Source organism: Glycine soja, chromosome 15, assembly GCF_004193775.1.
Source record: "Glycine soja cultivar W05 chromosome 15, ASM419377v2, whole genome shotgun sequence".
Lineage (NCBI taxonomy): Eukaryota > Viridiplantae > Streptophyta > Magnoliopsida > Fabales > Fabaceae > Glycine > Glycine soja.
In genome coordinates, this window is record NC_041016.1 from 6,870,085 (window position 1) to 6,890,742 (window position 20,658).

Genomic DNA, 20,658 nt, shown 5'->3' on the forward strand with positions numbered 1-20,658 from the left:
TCTACGGTGCCCTGAAAAATTAAGAATTTTGCTATTATTGTTTAAAAAAACTATCTCTTCCTATCCTTTCTCTTTATGTGTCCAAACTCATTTAGCTGTTGATCCAAAAAACAACTTACCAAATATTTTAGATTTCTCTGCCTACCATAACAATTATCTTATATTATATAACAAAGAATTCAAAATTTGAGTGCATGTTAGTAGCTTCTGCGTTTTTCCATCCTATTGACTTGAAAATGCTACCAGATACATGTATTCAAACGTGCAAACAAACATAAACTAACTCTATATATAAGGGGAATTATATATTGCTTTGTTTTATATGGCATTAATACTTAGTAATTATATTATATAAAACTTCGTACCCCATTGCCCAGAGGCTCTTCGCTATGCGAAGGTATGGGGGAGGGATGTTGTACGCAGCCTTACCCTTGCATATGCAAAAAGGCTGTTTCCGGTAGTAATTATATTATATAACAAAAAGAATTCAGAATTCAAATGCATGTTTAGTTCTTCGTTTGACAATATTTGATCCTCATCAACGCAGAAGCTACAAATAATAGCTTTTGCGTTTCCTCATCCTGAAAATGCTACTAGACGCACGTATTTAATGTGCAAACAAATACAGACTAACTTGATCGTGGTAACAAGTCTATTACAACATCATTTTCAATTTGCCTGATCTGAATACTTTTCTCTTATTGTTGCCATGACAACAGACAACACTGACAATCCATTAACTGATGAAACTGGAAATCCTGCAACGCCTTTCGCAATGGGGTCTGGCCACTTAAACCCCAAAAGAGCAGCAGATGCTGGACTGGTTTTTGATGCCTCCTACATGGACTACCTTCTTTACACTTCCAACCTTGGAGTAACTCAAAACTTTAACATTACATATAACTGTCCAAAGTCATTTCTTGAACCCTTTGAGCTCAACTATCCATCCATACAAATCCATAGACTCTATTACACTAAGACCATTAAGAGGAATAACCAATGTTGGTAGGAGCAGGAATGTTTACAAGTTTAGTGCAGTGTCACCTAAGGAATACTCCATCACAGCCATTCCAAACATTCTGAAATTTAATCATGTTGAGCAGAAAATGAACCTCACCATCACAGTGACAGCAAATTGGAGCCAGATACTAACCAAGCATGGCCCAGATAAGTACTATTTTGGATGGTATGCATGGACTCACCAACATCACGTTGTAAGAAGCTCGGTGGCAGTGTCTTTTCCATAAAATGACATTGAGTCTTTTTATTTTCATTAATTTATCGAAGTGCTTTTTCCTTCTGACATTTTACTTGTGCTTTCCAAAATTGGAGAATCTTGGAGAGACAGGAGACTGATAGGATACAGATTATTAGAGTGGTTGTGGTAGGACCATATGCTTAAGAATGTGAAAGTAATGTTATTTGAGGATTGAATACAAGATCAACACTAATGACATCATTGTTTTTTCTGCCGCTTCTTTTCTTTTGTACCCTCTCTCTCACTTGAAATTATTCTGCATATTTTCTTTGAATCTATTTATTATTTTGGGCAAATCTTCCTAGCTTGTTGACATGGTTGAGCCTTACTTTAAGCACTCTCCAACAGGCGCCGATATTTTTATGAGGATCTTTCATTCGCTTTAAAATATTACTATTCATAAAAGGAAATAATAAAATGTGGAAAGAACTAAGATGGGTGTTAGTTTCGACTTGGTAGCTAAACGCCAAAGGAAAATCCAACATAAGGAATCTAATCATGGGTTTGGCGTGGGTGTTAGTTCTCATTTATTTGGTTTTTAAAAAGTAAGAATCCAAAAAGGCAAAACCCAAATCAATAGAGATCAAACTTAATCAGTTCAGAACAAGTTGGGCCCGTTTGTGTGGAAAAGCAACAACACTGAACACAAAACAATTCATGATTCAATTTGTCAGGCTCATTAGGTTGATCCAGTATAAGGAATATCCCTAAACGCATAATTAATACAGGCAGAACTTAGCTAGAAAACTAGTTTCGAGTGTAGACATCAAATCTTATACATTAACAAATTTTGCTCTGAAATAAATGCCTATCTAAGTATCTATACGCTACAACATTGTCGTTTTTCAATTTAGGGTGCACCCATTTCCCTCAATGTAGTGCCTCTGATTGATCAGTAGCTATGTTGGACCGGGATGCACGACAATGAATCAAATTGGTGAGCCACTAATGCACCAGAAGGAGAACGCAACAAGATAAATCGCTTCGAAACGGCAGATCCCAGATATTAAGATCTAGTGGTGTCCTCATTGACATGTACTCATTTACCCATTTCAATTTGTTGATTTATTATCTTCCCATGCTTCTGTTCTAACTCTCACCCGTTCACCATTGAAGTGAATGTACTTCCATTTAAGCCCATATTGTTTTATAACCAGTTTCCGCTTCTCTTCGTCACCTAGTTCTCTAAAAGCTCTTGCCACTCTCCTGACCGTATCTTCATCAGGTTTTAGCCGCAACTCCTCCATGTCTGCAAATACCTGAACTTACAGATAAGAAGCAATATGTTAGGGCATAGAATAGTTAAATTCCGAATTGCAGGATAAATTCATGTAAGGGTGTAGTGAGACTAATGGTACAAAGAAAGATACATCAATAATCTTATCCGGCATATTATGATGATCATATAACGAGATCATCCTAGAAAACAATCTTTTTGAGACAGAGCGCATGTGGGCATGTATGATCATATTCCACAACGATTCTGCCTCGTCTACCCTCTTGTCCATATCAAATGCCAGAAGAAGGGTGTCATATGTTCCCATCGTTGCTCCTTGACCTTTGCTTAACATCCACTTAGCTACCTGAGAATTACCGAAGACTAATAATCAATCAGTATGATTATTTTCCATTCCTCTTAAGTAACCAAACATGAGATCATCAGGTCAAGAAGGAAAAAGTTATCATTCACAGAGCACCATAAGTTCATTTAACTCATACATATATGTGTATAATTTGCCAATCCTGAGATGTCAGAGAAATGTAGCTAAAAGTTAAAACTAATACATATTTATACAAACTAAACCTGGATGGCATTCTCAAGAATTGATGGATTAAACATTATTAAGAAGAAAAGAGAAATAAATGAAAGCATATGGATTTATGAAATATATAAAAAAATATTCAAGATTCATGTCTATTTGTAAGTTGTAACTAGAATACATACTGTTACTTCAACAGCTGAGGGAACATTTTGATGAGATAATGACCATTTTCATTTATGTATTACCTCAAACCATATGCTAAATTTAAAGCACATCTAAGCAATTTCAGCATTAGTTAACGCTCAAATTAATTTATCAAAAGTTTTTACAATAAGCCATCATCCATCATTCATTTCATGAGGATATGACAATTTTAAATCCCAGAGAACTTTAAACAAAGGGATATCAACTCTAGGGGCTTGTTATGAAAACACGACTTTTCAGTCATCAAACAAACAGAATATTTGTTGTCAAATATTCTTTAAAAGTTCATAAAGGCAAACAAAGCACTAGGTATGATACATAACAAGAATTCTTTAGAATAGTTATGATCTTACTTGAATTACACGAACCCAGTGACCCCTTTTCCTTAAGATTTTTAAAGCCTTAGACACTGCAATCACAGGGAACTCTGTTTCCCAAGCTGTCCATTTGTCTAACGCCCCATAAACAGCCTCTTTCTCATTAGGGAGTTTATAAACCTGTCATTTCAAGTTTCACAATGCTCAAAATCAAAATCAACATAAGACTTTAGGATTAAAAGAACCCTTCCCTTGTTCATTAAATTATTTTCTTGATACTTTTTTACAATCAACTCATAGTATTTAATAAATGACTCATTTCATACCCGATATTACCAGCTTCTCCACATTCATCTGCACCTCCATAATCTGATAACTTATAAGAAATCAAGAATCCGTGGAGGAATTGAGGGAAAGTTGAGAAAACTCCAGAAACCAGAAGAAAGATGAGAAAAAAGAGATAAATCACTCTTTGTATTGGAGTGAAATGAATGTGCTCAATCTATTAACCGATAATAACAGTATGCTATATATAAAAAGTAAGTAACAGTTAAAGATAGTAACAAAATAATTGAATCTAACTAATCCAAACTAACATGTAACTGACAGACTAAGTTCAATTTTGAATACACAGGGAGATAAAATATTAATGGCAGTGCTGATGAATGTGGAGGAGAATCCAGTAATACCCCAAACCTACGATTCTGAATGAAAAGGATATCAAAGGGTAGGCAAACATACAGTTCTAACAAGAGCAAGTGCCTTTTGGCCAGACTGAGCAGAATCTCTACTTTTCCACAAGTGGTGCTCTTTCTTTCCTGTTGTCTTCTTCCCTTTTCTGCATTCCAGGTAAAACAAATAATTCATATAACCAAGAATGCATTAGAAGATGATGAAAATAGAATGAATAACCTACTTCTCCATGGGACCACCACTTTTGTGGCTAAATTTGGATCGGACAATCGTGCATTGGATACAACTTGTCTGCAATCAAAGCAGATTATTTCAAAATTTCAAAGCCAAATACAAGAAATGCAATTATTATGCTATTTTCAGGAGCCGTTGTTACCTTCGGCAAGGCAGTTACTGCCATTGTTGAGAATTTATTCCCTAACAGAAGGGCTCTTGTTGGGTCCGTCTTAGCCTGAGTCAGAAGAGAAGAATACACAATTACAACAATACAACGGCTTCTTTCTTGGTGAAAAAAAAAAAAAAAAAAAAAAAACAGCTTTACCTGACATACTCGTGACAGGAGAAGAGGGGAAACAATTGAGCTTTCACATGTGATGGGCATCATGCTTTTCAAATTTGGGGAGATGTGTTTTCGACAGAGTGGAAGGGATATGTACCCTCTATTCCCTGCACTTCAACAAACCTCAGTCATTCCTTTTCATTGAACAAGACCTACCGCAAAAACTTTGCCATGCCATTTATCAGTATCACTTCTGTTTAACGAATTCACTCCCAAAACTAATTCTTTGGTTCTAAACTTATTAAGATCATCAGAGAAGCTTGCCTACACTCCTTTAGACAAGTGTGTGTGTGTGAGCAGGGTACCGAACCTGATCATACATATAAGGATATAACGAGTATATATATACATAGCCTTTCAAAATTAAGAAGTCACTCTGTTCAGTACATAATCACACACAAAACACGTTAAATTTAAACCAGTAAAATGGTAATATTCAGAATCTTCTCTTGTTATGGTTTTGCCTAAGAATTTAAATTGCCTGCATTCAACAACCAATGTATTAAAAGAGAACTCGCTCTTCCATTTCGTTTATGCGTTTCTTCGAACACTTCATAGGCACAAGAAAATCAACACTTATTACAAAATAAATAATTTTTACATGTTCTAGCATTCTGTCTTACATCAACTTCTAGTTACCCAATTATTGATAAAAAAAGAAAAAAAGAAAAAAAAAAGAAGAAACAGAAACAGCACAATAACAATATGCATGAAACAAATCATAGTAGAAGGGAAACAACTTCCCTTGGACGCAATTGATAGAGTAATAATACTGAGGCTAACACTTACCCAATAAAATAAATCTAGGTCGATTTTTCCTTAGCGTCACAGACGAGGGAAAATTTGCAGTATTTCATATGCTCTGAAGTCTGAACCGATGCACACTATTCAGCGCGCTATTTTCTGTGAACTTTGTGCCTTCAATCACCTGCAGTGCTGCATCTGGGATTAGGCTTTTGGGCTCAGTTTGTTATCGCCATTTTGGGCTTTTGGGGGTATAAAAAAGGAATTTACAGGCTATTGCATTTCCAAGTGTGTTTGACATATAAAACTTTTAAAATATCAATTATTTTTATTACATCACTTGTCATAATTACATCACTTGTAAGAATCTGTGTTGAAATCATTCAATAAACATACAAGACCTTTATATGGATTAGGCCAGGTCAAAATACATGGACGAATAAGTATCAGTAATACTCACTAAAAAATTATGGATATAAGTATAACTTTCTGAGCATTTAATACAATGAAACCTTGTATAAAAGATGAGACGTTTTTCTTAATAGTCTACATATAATTCCCATCTACTCTCTATCTAATGGCGTCGTATTGAATACAAAAAAGGAAAAGTGGCCTCGTATCACTCTCATTAATACAAGATTAATTAGAAGTATTTTGATTTTTAAAGTTCACTCAGCCACTCCCAAGTTTGGAAATTTAGCCGCATCATCATTAAATGGGTATTTGTGCCTATGAAATTATATTTTTCGTTTTGATTCTCTTAAAATTATTTTTCCTTATTATATTCTTATTAAAAAATATTTTATTTCAGTTCTTCAAGTAAGAATTTTCTTTAAGTGATATCATAAATTTTTTTATCAATAAATGTTAGTTTATTAATTTTATAAAAAATTATTAGTGAAAAAAATTTGAACTTTTAATATTTTTTTCTTTTTTTTTCTTCACCCTTAAGTCATTCATTTCCATCCACTAGGTTAATCTTAAATTTTCAAGTAACACCATGACTAATGGTAGAGTTGTCAAACCATTAGAAATTAGATAATAGTCTTACTAGTTTTTAAACAATAGGATCAAAATGGAAAAAAAATTAATATAAAAGAGACTTATTTCAAAACTTTGTAATTTTTTTATAGAATGAATTTTAATATGCTATGCATTATTAGTTAGATTGGCCAAACTAAAACCATAATTTGCACTAAACCTAATATATCAACTCTTACACCAAATTCAGTCTAATTAACTTAAAATTGAGTTGGACTAATGGATATAGATCTTCCATGAAATGAAAGCCAGGAATTGCATTGAAAGCTCCATTAATTTCTTCGATAATTTTCATAGTCTTCTTTTACTTCAAATCTAAAAGTTAACATTAAGAAGATAAAAAACAATGTTGCAATAATATTATGGTTTCATTAAAAATAATTTATAAAGACAACTTTTAAAGATAAAATTATTTTCATCTTCATTAGAAAAAAAATAAATATATATATATATGACTAAATTGTAAATTTGATCCTCCTATTTGTCTTATAATTTGATTTTGGTCCCCCTATAATTTAATTTACGAATTTAGTTCTCAATTTTTTATCATTTCTTTATTTTAGTCGTCAACCTCAAAATTGGATTTTAACTATTGTCAACGTTAACCTTCACGTGTTGTGCTTTTTATTGGACATTAATCGTCACGTGTTATGTTTTTATTGGACGTTAATTTCGTGTATCTAATTAACGTCAATATCCAATAAAAATCGCAACACGTGGTGATTAAGACAAGCAATTAACAGTTAACGTTCAATTTTGGAATTGAAAACTGAAATAATAGGATTGCAAAAAACTAAAAGACTAAATTAATCAATTAAGTTATAAGAGAACCAAAATATGACAAATAGGGAAATCAAATTTATAATTTAGCCTATATAAATTAAATTACAAATTTAGTTACTTATTTATCTCAAAATTTTGATTTTGTTACTTAACAATCTTGTTCACTGTTCCTAAACGCTACTATGGTGAGTACATTAGAGACACTTAAATTATATTCCATTTCATTTTTAAAATATACATTTCTCTTCCTTTAACATTAATGTGTTATATTTAAGTTTAGTACTTTAATATGATTAGTAACTTTAATTTTATGAATAACGATTATTTATTTTTTCATATTAGAAAATGAAATAAGGCTTTAAATGAAATTTTAAATCCAAAAATAAAATATTCTGCCTTTTTAATTACTAAAATCAATAATAAAAAATTAAAAATTAGATATTTGTGGATGTTAAAAGTTTTGTTTATTGAAAGTAATTAAACTGTAACTGATCCATTTCAAATTAAGTTAAATCATTTATCATGGAAGATTATATTGTGTATATTTTAAAACAAGAAGGAGAAGAATGCAATTTAAGTAATATATTCTCAGATTAAAGAAGGAGAATGTAATTTATTCCAATATAAAAGAAACTAATCCTATACAAAAAATAAATAAACTTAAGACAAAAATTCAGGAACTCTTGATATTTATATAGTTTTCATAAGAGTTAATACCAAGAGATATGAGAATGAAAATCCATTTCATTCACCACTGTCACATGTTCACCATTTCCAATTCTTGTTGAACAGTTAGACATCACACAGTTTCAATATATCCATATCACATGCACAATCAGATAAGCCTTTCGCGACAATCATGCATATCAGATACCCCCAAAGATTAAATTCTTTGGCACTCGATCAATCATTGACTAATTAAAGAAAGCTAAGGGTGAAAATATATATATATCTTTCTGTTCCAATTATCTATTCGTCTCAATTCCCAGTTCCCACGATGCTAAGAATGATTTTTTTTTGCTTAAAATGAAAGAACTTCAACTTTACAGTTTAGTTATTCGTTGGCCTGAATTTAGCATCACATAGTTCTTACAGTTTTATTTTATATGACTGTGTTTGCCTAATTAAACAACGATAGCTAGGTCCGTTACTTGTAATACAATTGGATAAACAATATTAATTCGGATCTTTTCATTGTCAATCAGTGTTAATTGTGGAAAAGATATACACAAAGAATGAAGGATAACATATCGAAGTTGTAACAGGATCATTAGCCTAAATTATATTGGTGCTGTCGTTATCACTAATATAGAGTGCATGTACGTCAAGCACCCTCTTGATTAAGGCCACTTTCTCAGAGATAAAAACTTCAATATACACACTTGGATTAGGCTACACCTCTTCTTTGATCATCTCTTCCTCTCCTCTCTCCCCACAACTAATTTTGGCTCTAACATTTTTTTTAATAACTATTTATTCATTCCAGCTGTGAAATAAAAAAGAACAAGATGTCAAAGTAAATACATTCGTCACCACCTACATAAAAATCAAATGCTGACAATTTTAAACGTGTGTTGAATAACTTGTTTATTTGAAATATATTGACAATTTAAATTTATGACTCTCTTACTATAATATCCTTTTCAATTATTTACTTGTTTTTAATTAGCCTATTAATGTGAGACTTAAACCACCTCTCCAGCTCACACTGCAAATATAAAATTATAAACAAGAAATAATTGCTTGACATTCAGGCGTTTTATGCACACATTAGATCTTCGCTAGTATGTTTTTTCCTCAAGATTTCAGTTTACGAAACTTGTAGTTGTAGAAGATAAGGATTGGACGATTAAGTTATAGAATCATCTAAAACAAATTGTAAAAGCAAGACCCTTGCGGAGGAAATTAACTTATAACACAAACATTGCTTGGACAAGTGACTATATATTCCATAAAACATGAAGAAAACTCAAAACAAAGTAAGATAAAATTATTGATCAGAAAAATACTAATGAGGGAGACTTGCACGAAAACAAACAAAACAAACAACGTGGGGAACGTAGCACCAAAGCAGGATTAGATTTATCATGGTGAGACCCCCACCCGCGGGAGCACGAGGAAAAGAGGGGATGTGACATCACCAATGGACACGTGTGAGGTGATGAGTGGGCAGTGAGGTTGGAAATCCTGGTACGCAGGGGTGACAGATATATGAATGAGTGGGACCCTGCTAGCCCTGAGGGGAATTTGGCCTCGGGAAATGGAGCCTAAAGATGCGCCGAGCTGTATTAAGTGTAAAACACAGAGAGATAGCTTTATAACCACGCTTTTTACCTTATCAATCATTCTTGTGCTTCCCAAAGCTTCATTAGCGGCGCCGGCTAGCCTAAATAATTCCGCGCGGCTCAGAGCTCGGCTCGGCTAGCTTAGGTTCGTAGTTTCTGTTTTTCACTTTTATTTATTTATTTTCCAAAGTAGGCATAAAACGCTAAAACTAAAATGGACAATATTTAAAGGGGTGTTAAAATCCAACCCATCTAAAATAAAGATACAAAATTGAACGAAAATGATTTTTTTTTTAATTTGTTTGGATTTTTTGTCAAATCAATCAATTTGGTTCAGTTATACATCTTATTTTTAAAACTAGATAAAATCGTAACACTTATATTAACACATATGTTACTTTAATGTTATGTGTTTTATTTATATATCATTTGAGTTTGACAGTATTTTATAGTGTTATGTATTAAGAACTTATATAATATATGTTTCTTTTTTTCACAATTTTTTAAAGATATATTTAGTTTGAAATAAATAAAATTTTGACAAATAAAGAATTTAACACATTAATAAGTTCCATAGATTATTATTAGTATTTTTATAATGTAATTAAATTTAAAAGATGAAAATAAAGTATATAATTTTTAATGAAATAATATTTTAACAAAAATCACAAAATAAAACACAAAATATTGATTTAAGTTTGATTCAAATTTTATTTTAAATGAAAATCAAATCACATGTATTTTTTAAGTTTGGTTCAAGTAATTTTGATAAAAAAAAATTAAATTAAATTACGAACATCTTTATATTTAACTATAATATGTGTTAATAAAGTTAGCATGAGTTAGTTTGTTGGAATTTGATATTAAACCTAAAAAAATCTCTTAATCTTATTAAATAAATAATATTTTGAAAAAAATTTCATTAAATAACATATAAATAATTAAAATGTACTTATATTTTTTAAAAAAAGATTTGTATTCCTTATATTTGAGATGGAATGAAGTATAATAATTCCAAATTGATAATCAAAGGAGTATTTTTAGAAATTTTCCGTATACGTATGATGCGTGTATTCGTACAGTAGCTAGCATTTACCGTAATTTTCTTTTTTCCACTTGCATAAATTGAAGTTGAATGTGTTTGGTCTGTGTGCAAATTAAAATATTGACATGGAGCTGGGTTTTTTTTTTTTATAAAACAAACTTTATGTTTGGACAAGACTCTTATGATCTCAAGTAAGTTGATATCATTATAAATCTAATTCATTAAATAGATAAATAAAAGTAAGATAAAAGTTGGTGGGAACATCAAAAGTCTAATCCAGACGAAATAAAATAAGGACTATCCAAACCTGTAATAAGAAAGACTTTGTAATTTCTCCATACAAAATCTTGTAACAAAGGAAGAAACAAAATATTTCTGTAAACTAATCCCATGAGATGTTAATCTATTTATACAAGTGTTGTTCTCACAGTATATATGTCTAACAACAAAGTTCATATCTTTGATAATTAACACGGCCTGGTTTAACTAATTTTCTTTTTTTATTTATTTTATCAGCATGGTTTTTATATATAATAATTAAAAAAAACAATACGTATTCTTTGTAGCACTTTATCTTTACTCTTATAGTTTTGTCTTTCATAGAATGTTTCTATTATTTAGTTATTCATAAGATAACCATATTGTTCCTCTAAAAAAAGATAACCTTATTGTACACGTCAATATCAAGTAATGAAGGAGATTTTTTTGACTTTTTATTGCCACTTCCTAACGAAGTTTCAGGTTGACTTCAATATGGACGTTGTTTAGTTCCCTAAGTTTGCTTATGCATTTATTTAAAATATTTTTGAACATTTCAAGTCAAATATTAAAATTATGGGGAAGATTATTGTTATCGCGTCGTCAAATATAGACTTAGAAAATATAAAAAAATAGTTTTTACTAATTAATTTTAGAAAAGTCGATTGGTAGTCTGGTACAGATTAAAACATGTAAATATGTGCTTGACCTTGTCCACTAAGGAACCTTAATTGGTCTTGATTGAGCAATGGGTTATAAATGTTAAGAGTTTTATTCATAACAAGAGATTAAATTATATATTATTATTTAATTATAATTATATATAGTAAGTTTTTTTTTTACTTTTATAACAATTAACTTAAAAATCATATAATTGTGATTTGTGGTTGAAAAATAATGTAATTTTTATATTATGAATGCATGATTATTAAATTCTTTAATAAATTATCAGTAAAAAGATAATTATTTAATCACATCATTATAAAAACTAATTAAGCAAATACCACTTGTAAAGGTCAAATTGATTTTCAGCAATTATTTAGTTATACCTAATTGAATAATGAATATAAATTTTACATTGCACGTGTATAAAATTAAATCATAAATTTTATTCCTTTTTGATCTTATCCCTCGATCGTATCATAAACTATTTCTCTTTTTTACAATTTGATTGTAATCTTTTCAATTCTCAACTCAAGTGTCTCCCTGCCATAGGCTGCATGTCGATCTCAACAGAGACTCCTGCATAAGCATAAGGTGTGCTCGTGGATTCGTGTATATACTCTTTTTTTGTATAGTTCTATAGACTATTCTATAATCTATATATATAATACTATATTATGATGACACTATTACTATTTTCTGATACAAAGTAGTGACATGGTTTCATTAATTCAAGAACAGATCGAAAGTCATTTTACTCAAACAAAAATGACATCATTATATTTACAAAAACCAGATACTCCAAAGCAAATACACTTTCAGGAAACGGGGAGAAAGGATCAAAAGAATTGTCAATATTTTAATAGGAAAAAAAAAAGAGAGAAGAGATCTTGGGACCAATTAACTCATTTTTACTTATACAAAACGTAAATGAATGGACATTCAAAACATGGTGAGTAAATGCGATGTTTATTTTTCTTCTTTCTGATGGAGGGAAGTGACTGACAATTTTTATAAAATAAAAGAGGACCGAAATAATTCAATTAATGAATATTAGGGACCACATCTGCACTGTTTTCTTAAGATTGTTAATTCGTTATGGACCATTTACAGTCAAAGTTTTCATTTATATATTATCTGTAACTATATTAATTTCAACAAGTAACGAGTAAAGAAATTTATGAGAACATTTCATATTGCGAAATTATATATCAGAATAGTGTGGAAATATGTATAATTATTCATAATAGTTATCCTTGATGCTTTTGAAATAATGTAAACTAATTACTTTAGCAACAATACTCGAAATTAAACTTATTGGAAAAATATTTTAGCATATAAAAATGAATTTAATTAGAACAAACTAACAATTTTTTTTATAGTTTTATTGATTTTTTAATAATTACTTTAAAAATCATATAAAACATCTTTTTAATTGGTTAACCGTATTATTTTGTTTTTACACTAAAATTAAACTTCATAAATTATGTAGAACACTTTTTTATGCGAGTTTGACGTGATTAAAAAATAAAATTAAGAAACAAAAAATGAAAAGTAAAATATTATAATATATCATTACAATAAAAAAACATTTAATACATATAGAAAATAAATTAAAAAATATTTATTATCTTATAATTATAAAAAAATCATATTTATTATTTTAGGTAATTGCAAACATATAATACATAAGAGATGACGATGATTTATTAAACTCCTTTTCAATTATAAAATAAAATATTAATTGATGCTAAAAAAAAATAAATGTATTAACAGTTTCTTAGTTTAATATTAAGAGATTTGGTTAAAGGATTTTTTTTTTATCTTTCCAAATTTTTTATGATAATTGAATTTTTTTTATCATAATATTGATATGAAGTATTTATTAGTTTTGTTTGATTAATTTTTGATGAAAAAAATATTGATCACCATTGATGGAATCTCTTTTTTCAACTATATTTTTTTCATTTATAAGGATCAAAATACAAATATTGCTTAAAGGATCAAACTCAATATCATTCATACTAATGCCTTCTTGGTATTTAAATAAATAGAAAAGATTTAAAAAGAAGAAAGATATTTTAAAATAATTTACCAAAAATAAACACATTGATCAGAACACAAACAAGCGGCTTCTCTAATGTCAATATTTTCTTGGAGTTTTTTTTTTTTGTACAACGTCGTAGTGTTATAAATTTCTTGTTATAAGTGTTATATATCAAATGCTCGTACGTATACATGTTTGAACAATTTATTAGTATATAGGCAAAGCTTCATCTTCTTTGTCTCGCAGCAGCACCTTTTAAGAATATTATCTAGTATCGTTTGACACGGTACGTTAAAATTCTTAACTCTCCGCCGGTTAGATAACGATGAACCAGTACAACTGCAACAATCACCTAAGTGAATCACCCTTTCATGCATTGATCTTCATTCATTAGTTAATTAATAATTAATAATGATGGCACTACGTAAACGAGATGATGTGTAAGTAGTACCGTTCACGATTCACGAATTTGTTACCATGTATCCATACTACTACTACCACTAATAACCATAGTTAAAGAGGAGAATTCATTATCTTTAGAAAAGTAGCGTAAACAAAGAATTATCTACATTAATTCAATCATTAAAATCATGTGCATAACATTTAAAAACAAAGAAGTCTTTACTTAATCCAGGAAGGTTAATTAATTGGTTGACCAATAAGATGTGTTCACCTTGATGTTTTTTAATGGACAAACATTGAACCTCAATAATATAAAGAATTAATTTGATTAGATTCGGAAACACCGAATGGAGGAGGAAGGTAAGAATAGGGTGAAGAAGAAGAAGACGTAGAGACACAAAACTCAAATTCAATTCAGCAGCAACAAGCCATGTGTAATTAAGATAAGGCCAGTGGCATGAATTTAAAATTGTGATTAACTAGAGAGAGAAGCTACAAGTTAATTACAAGAAAAGGAAATGCAAAAAAGTGGGACCCACTTAGGAGCTGGTTTTGTTTCACAAAATGAGCCGACTCATGAAGAAGAAGAAGAAGAGGGTAGGGACCGCACTCAAACTCAATCAACGATGACGTCATCTGACAACACAAAACCAATCCAAGTGTTACTCTCTACGCTTCTCACGATCCCTTTCCTGTTCTTTTATAAATAAAACCCCAACCCTCCACTGTTTCATTCCCAAACCTTAACCCCAACGACAATAATAATAGAAACCTTAACCTAACCGAATGGCTGAGGAGTTCGTCGAATCCGAGGTTGTCTTTCCCGACCACCGCGCCGCCCACGACTGGGTAGTGGAGCTGGCGCCCCCGCCGCGGAGGGAGAGGGAGAATTGTCGACGGAGGGCGGCGAATTCGATGCCGGTGAGTATACCGGAGAGGACGGGCCGGCGGCACTTTGGCTCCGCCGAGGAGGAGGCGGAAGAGGAGGAGATGACGCCGCCGCACGAGATCGTGAAGAGGAGGGTGGCTGCAAAAATGGCGTTTTCGGTGTGCACGGGGAATGGGAGGACATTGAAGGGACGTGATTTGAGTCAGGTCAGGAATTCGATTCTCAGGTTAACTGGGTTTCTGGAAGCATGACAATAGTTTCGTACAATGGAAGATGGGAAAATGGAAAATTTAAAAAGAAAAAGAAAAATTGTCTCCATTTCTTCATTTTTCTTGCTTTGTTATTTAATTGATTGGTTAATTGGGCTAGCTATTGAGATCGTTTTTGGAGTCTCGTTCATTGTAAAAGGGAACATTTGAATATTAGAGATGGAATGAAATGAAATAAAATTAAATTAATTTATTGATTTTCATATATATACGCTTAATTTATAAATTTAATGTTGGTTATGTATGTATATATATATATAGTTCTCTTTGATTTCTTGTGCTGGAGCAAGCAGCTTTCAAGTTGGGCTATTCATGAAGGTTTGCTTTGCTTGTGCGTGCAATGTCCAAAGGTGTGCGCAGTGTACCATATTCTGGTGCGCAATGTCCATTTCTTCAATTCAAGAGAGGGTTTTGAATTTTGATTGTTTTGAAGTTTAAACTTCAACTGTCATATAGTCTGCATGTTTTGTCATTAAAATGAAATGTTTGAACAATCTGATGGAAAGACGGCTAGTGAAAAAAAGGGGGCAGGACGGGAGAGGGAATAATAGAAAAAGGAAAAAAGTTTGTTTATAGTAGTAATTTTTATCGTAATAAATTTTATCGGTTGCTTTTGTTTTTATTTTTGGTTCAGATAATTTAGTAGAGAAATAGGTGGAACAGAAGAGGAATGGATGAAGATAAAAAGTGAATGTGATTGTTATATTGAAATGAGAGAAGAAGTAATAAAAGTTTATTCAATTGGTAGCTAGATTTGTTTTTGGGTAAGTCTTCAACATCTTACTTAATTAAAAACAAGTGATAAAAAAATTAATTACTCAGTTTATTGTTAAACTTAATTGTTGAAATTTATATTTTAATTCTTAAAATATCTTTTTTTAAACGTCAATTAAAGAATACACTTCTTAAACTTCGGGGCTAAAAAAATCATTTTACTTATCCGGCATTTTTTATTTTTTTTATATTTCAATACATTCTCTCTTCTATTTTTTATCTTTTTACCTATTTTTGTCACTCTATTTTTCTATTCTCATTTAACTTGTTTCTCAACTATTTTTGACAATGGATTAAATTAAAAAAATGAAGAATTGAAATGAGTTTATTTTATTTAAAGGATTTTATTAATCAGTGACTTAGAATATTAGTTAAAGGATTAAAAGATAAAATATTTTATTGAAAATCATTTAAGAATGTATTTAAAAATTACAAAATAAATGCATTTGTATTAATCGCATTAAAAAAAATATTTCTATGCTACTTCTTTAACGAGTGTGTTGAGATACTTGTTAACATTTATTTTTTTAAAAATATAAACTTTGGATTTATAATAAATACATTATGTTGGCTAGGCTCTTGAAAGGGGAATCAATGTGGTAACATGGGTTTAAAGTATGAGTAGATAGGCAGGAAAAGGACAGGCATAAATAATAATTAGTTGTCGCCTATTCCCTATCATGACAATATTAGAGTCTTAATAGAATAATAATGTGAGGAGAAAATAGAAAGATTGGGGACGGAATCTGGCATTCCAAGTACAGCCTCAATTATTTTTGTCCTCCAATATATAATTTACTGATAAATATATTATTGAAAGATAAAAATATAAAATTTAGTTTCTAAAAATATAAAAAGTATGATAAATATATCTTCTCGTTAACTTTCGTCTATTAATAAAATATCTTACATGACACGGAGGGACAAATTTATCACTGAAATGATTGTCAACATATGAGTATATTTGTCATAATATTTTTTTAATTTTTTGTCTGCCCACTCCGCTAACAAATATATCCAAAAGTATATATATATATATATATATATATATATATATATATATATATATATATATATATATATATATATATATATATATATTATTGATTAAGGAAAAACACTTATAATTAGAGGACAAAAATAATCAATGAGAGATACAACTCTACCTACCAAAGACAAAGAATAAATCTCTATATTAATTTTTTTTTGTTTTAAAATTAACCTCTGTATTAATTTAAGCATTATTATATTTTTTATTTAAATTTACTTGGATTTTTTATTTGTTAGTAACTGTTTTTCATATTATGTATAATAAGTATTGTTTCGAATGGAAACACGTAAGAGTTTTATATTAGAGGTATATATATATATATATATATATATATATTATTGATTAGGGAAAAAGATTTTTAATTTCACTTTAGCCTTATCTAGTTTAAATTTTGTGAGATTTTTTTTAAAAAAAATAGTTGATTAAATTCTTTTTTTAAAATAAATAAATTTTGTCTCGTAGCTGATTGCGTTTTTTCTATTCAAAACTCTCGACATATTATTTTCAATTTAAATATGATGGCACTTAAGTTGGAATTGTGATATGAAATAATTTTAAAGATTAAAATTGAAAAATTTAGTAGAAATTTGATAAAATTATAAGATATAAGATAAAGTTTTTTTAACAGTAAAGATTAAGGTTTGATAAGGAAATAAAAAATAATAAAAATATATATATTAAAAGAAAATTTAAAAATATATTGCATAAGTACTAAACGAACAGGAACAGTAAATTATAAACACATAATAATAATAGTAATAATAATAATAATAAGTCACAATCTATTATTAATGTCTATAATATATTTGTCGCACTTTTTATACTTTTAATGACTAAAATTTGCATTTTCATCTTTCAGGGACGCATTTGTTAGCGGGGTAGGAAGACGAAAAGTCAAAAAAAGAATATTATGACAAATATATCTATATACTGACAATCCACATTGACAACAATAATTTCAGTAACAAATTTGTCTTTTTGTGTCACGTAAGCTATTTTACTAACGGTGACGGATAGAAGTTAACAACAAGACATGTTTGTCGTACTTTTTACACTCTTAAGGACTAAATTTTTGATATTTTCATCTTTTAGGAACGCATTTGTCAATGAATTACATATTGAGAAACAAAAGTAATTATTTACCCTTAATTAATTTTTGAGTGTCATCTATGAGGCATCTCCTCCTAACAGAAGGAATATATGGTAAGTATAATTTTTTTTATCTTATAGATTTATATATCATTTTATAATGTGTTTACATAAAATAAACATTAAAATTGAGTGGAAGAGATATACCAAAAACGAAATTAAGTGATAAATATTCCGTATTGGTAATATAATTAAAAATATATATTATGAAACATATAAATGCAAACAATTGTCTTAAAGTCACTAATTAAAGAAGCAAGAGAAGGAGTATTTATTTTTCCTCTAAGTGTTTAGCCCATGATTTCAGAAAGAAAAAAAAAAGGAGTATTTTATTTAGATGTGAAAAAATATACCTTCTTATAATTTTTAGATGCACTTCATATGATTTCTAATAATTTTTTTAATTTTTTTTTAACTAGTGTAAAAATATATAACTAATGTGCATATTCTTTTTGTTTTATTGATGCATATGATGAGTCTGGTCTATCGTCAAGTGAATCCTTCATTATTTTAAAGCACTATATAGCTTCACAAATTAAAGGTAAGGGGTGTGAGTGAGTATTTTCAATTAAATTTGCTAAAACATGAGGTATTCATTATAGATGGATTCTACTTGTGGAAAAGTGAAAATTTAAATAATTAGATAACTTATTTTAAAATTAAGGGTTCTTACTTTTTTCATATTTTATTTTATTTATTTTCTTCTCTTTACCGATTTTGTCCCCTATTTTGCCCCTTATTTTCTGTCTTTTCTTTCATCTACCTCAAACCCCTTACCTCCTCCGCTATCCCGCCATTTTGCTCGTCGGAAACACTGAAGAGAAGAGCGTTGGAATTGGAGAAGAGAAAGACACTCGAAGACCAAGGACTGGTTCATCGTCACGGTTCTCTAATCCCTCTCCTTCCTCGACATCGCCACCATCCCCATGTACTTCGTCGCCATTGGAATCACACTCTTCACCAAGCTCTTCATTAGTTTATCGCCAAAGAAAAAAATTAAAATATACAAAATTTTGGAGCAGGATAAAAAACCCAACAACACAAAGAGCCACAAGTCGGATAAAAAACGCATGAATCATTATGGTGTGCAGACATGTTATGGATCTTAGTTTTTGTCCCTGATCGAGACTTGAGAAATGTGTGATATTCAACTTCAAAAACTCAAGGCTCTCTTTCACTATGTTGAAGAAATTCTAATTTGAATATCGCAACAAACAATGGTTATTATTTGTCTAGTTTGTTGTAGTTTTGTAGTGGAGGGTTTGTTGTTCGCAGAGATTGTGTTGTTGTTACCAGGTGATTGCGGTGAAAGAGTGTGATTAGCAGTGGTGGCAACTTGTGGTGAAGATGGTGGTTTCATCGGTGGCCACTGTGGTAGGCTCTTGGTGACAGTGGCAGTGGTAATGACGCAGTGTTGTTGACGTGGGTGGGCCTTTGAGGGGAAGTTAGATTGATAAAGAGAAAGGTTTTCAAGGGACAAAATCCGGACAGAAGAGAAAAAATAAAAAAGGAAAAAAAAATTTGAAACATTAGATTTAAAATTAAAAAATTTCAATAGAGTAAGATAACTTTCGTACCGTGGAAAAGTTATTTCACTTTCGCACGGTAGAATTTGTCTTAATTGTAATATAGGTTTGACCTCTCTCAATTGTCCTTGTGAAAAAATACAAGAAGAAAAAATAGCCAATTTTGTTGTCTCCCCATATATTAATGATTCAACTATAATTAATCAATATTCAATATCTATGTACACATGGAGGGTAATTCAATTGGCAAGTAAAAATTTGACAGTGAATAAATTATTCTATTATTTTATCATTCTAATGAGATATTCAAATAAAAAATTCTCAAGTAGCTCAAAAATTAGATCACCTCAAATAAAAAATAATAATTCATGTTTGTAATCATATGATGTCTTTCATTTGAAAAAATTGTCTTAGAATTTTTAATTTTTTTATTTTAAAAAAAGATATTTTAAGATGATTTTTTGAAAAACTGTCTTAAAAAGTTTATCATTTTAAGATGATTTTTAACTAAAAATCATCTTATTTATAAAACGATTTTTTATGAAACTATCATAAAAAATAATTTTTTTTATTGTGTTGTTTACCACCACAATTAATAACCGTCGTCACATGTGTAAACTAGCCGGCATCGAAAATAGTTTTTCCCCGTGTTGTGCATTCTTAACTCTTATAATATTGATAAGTTTGGTTGATTGCACCAAACAACTGGATTGCTTATATGTATTAATTATTACGACTACGTACTAAACCAGTTTATCTATCATAGCAAATCACATACTTGTGGATTCTCATCAAATTATGATGGACTTATATTAGCACTTCATCATTCAATGTATGATTATGTCTGAACGTACTGATGGACCGATTTGCCATATTCGATTGGTTGTAGTTATTAATACAATAATGAAAAAAAAACGTTATATTCAGATTATTATATA

The 20,658-nt window shown here is 29.9% G+C and overlaps 2 protein-coding genes across 4 annotated transcripts; one reads left to right on the plus strand and one right to left on the minus strand.

Annotated features, from left to right (window-relative positions):
• Positions 1-1,898: 1,898 nt before the first annotated feature.
• On the minus strand, positions 1,899-5,824 carry LOC114385773 (pentatricopeptide repeat-containing protein At4g18975, chloroplastic-like). 3 transcript variants are annotated; one of them, XM_028345838.1, is made up of 8 exons: positions 5,584-5,819; positions 4,777-4,906; positions 4,612-4,686; positions 4,459-4,526; positions 4,284-4,380; positions 3,579-3,722; positions 2,629-2,841; positions 1,899-2,517 (listed from the first exon to the last, which is right to left on the minus strand). In XM_028345838.1, exons 2-8 carry the CDS (start codon positions 4,837-4,839, stop codon positions 2,311-2,313), a joined length of 867 nt encoding a protein of 288 aa, XP_028201639.1. In that variant the 5' UTR covers positions 4,840-4,906; positions 5,584-5,819; the 3' UTR covers positions 1,899-2,310. The 3 variants fall into 3 exon arrangements, with proteins under 3 accessions (XP_028201639.1, XP_028201638.1, XP_028201641.1); XM_028345837.1 differs by having other exon boundaries at positions 4,777-4,901; positions 5,584-5,818; XM_028345840.1 differs by having other exon boundaries at positions 2,357-2,522; positions 4,777-4,901; positions 5,584-5,824.
• Positions 5,825-14,776: 8,952 nt separating this feature from the next.
• On the plus strand, positions 14,777-15,425 carry LOC114387391. Its single transcript, XM_028347573.1, has one exon. The coding sequence runs from the start codon at positions 14,849-14,851 to the stop codon at positions 15,200-15,202; it is 354 nt and encodes a 117-aa protein (XP_028203374.1). The 5' UTR covers positions 14,777-14,848; the 3' UTR covers positions 15,203-15,425.
• Positions 15,426-20,658: the final 5,233 nt, after the last annotated feature.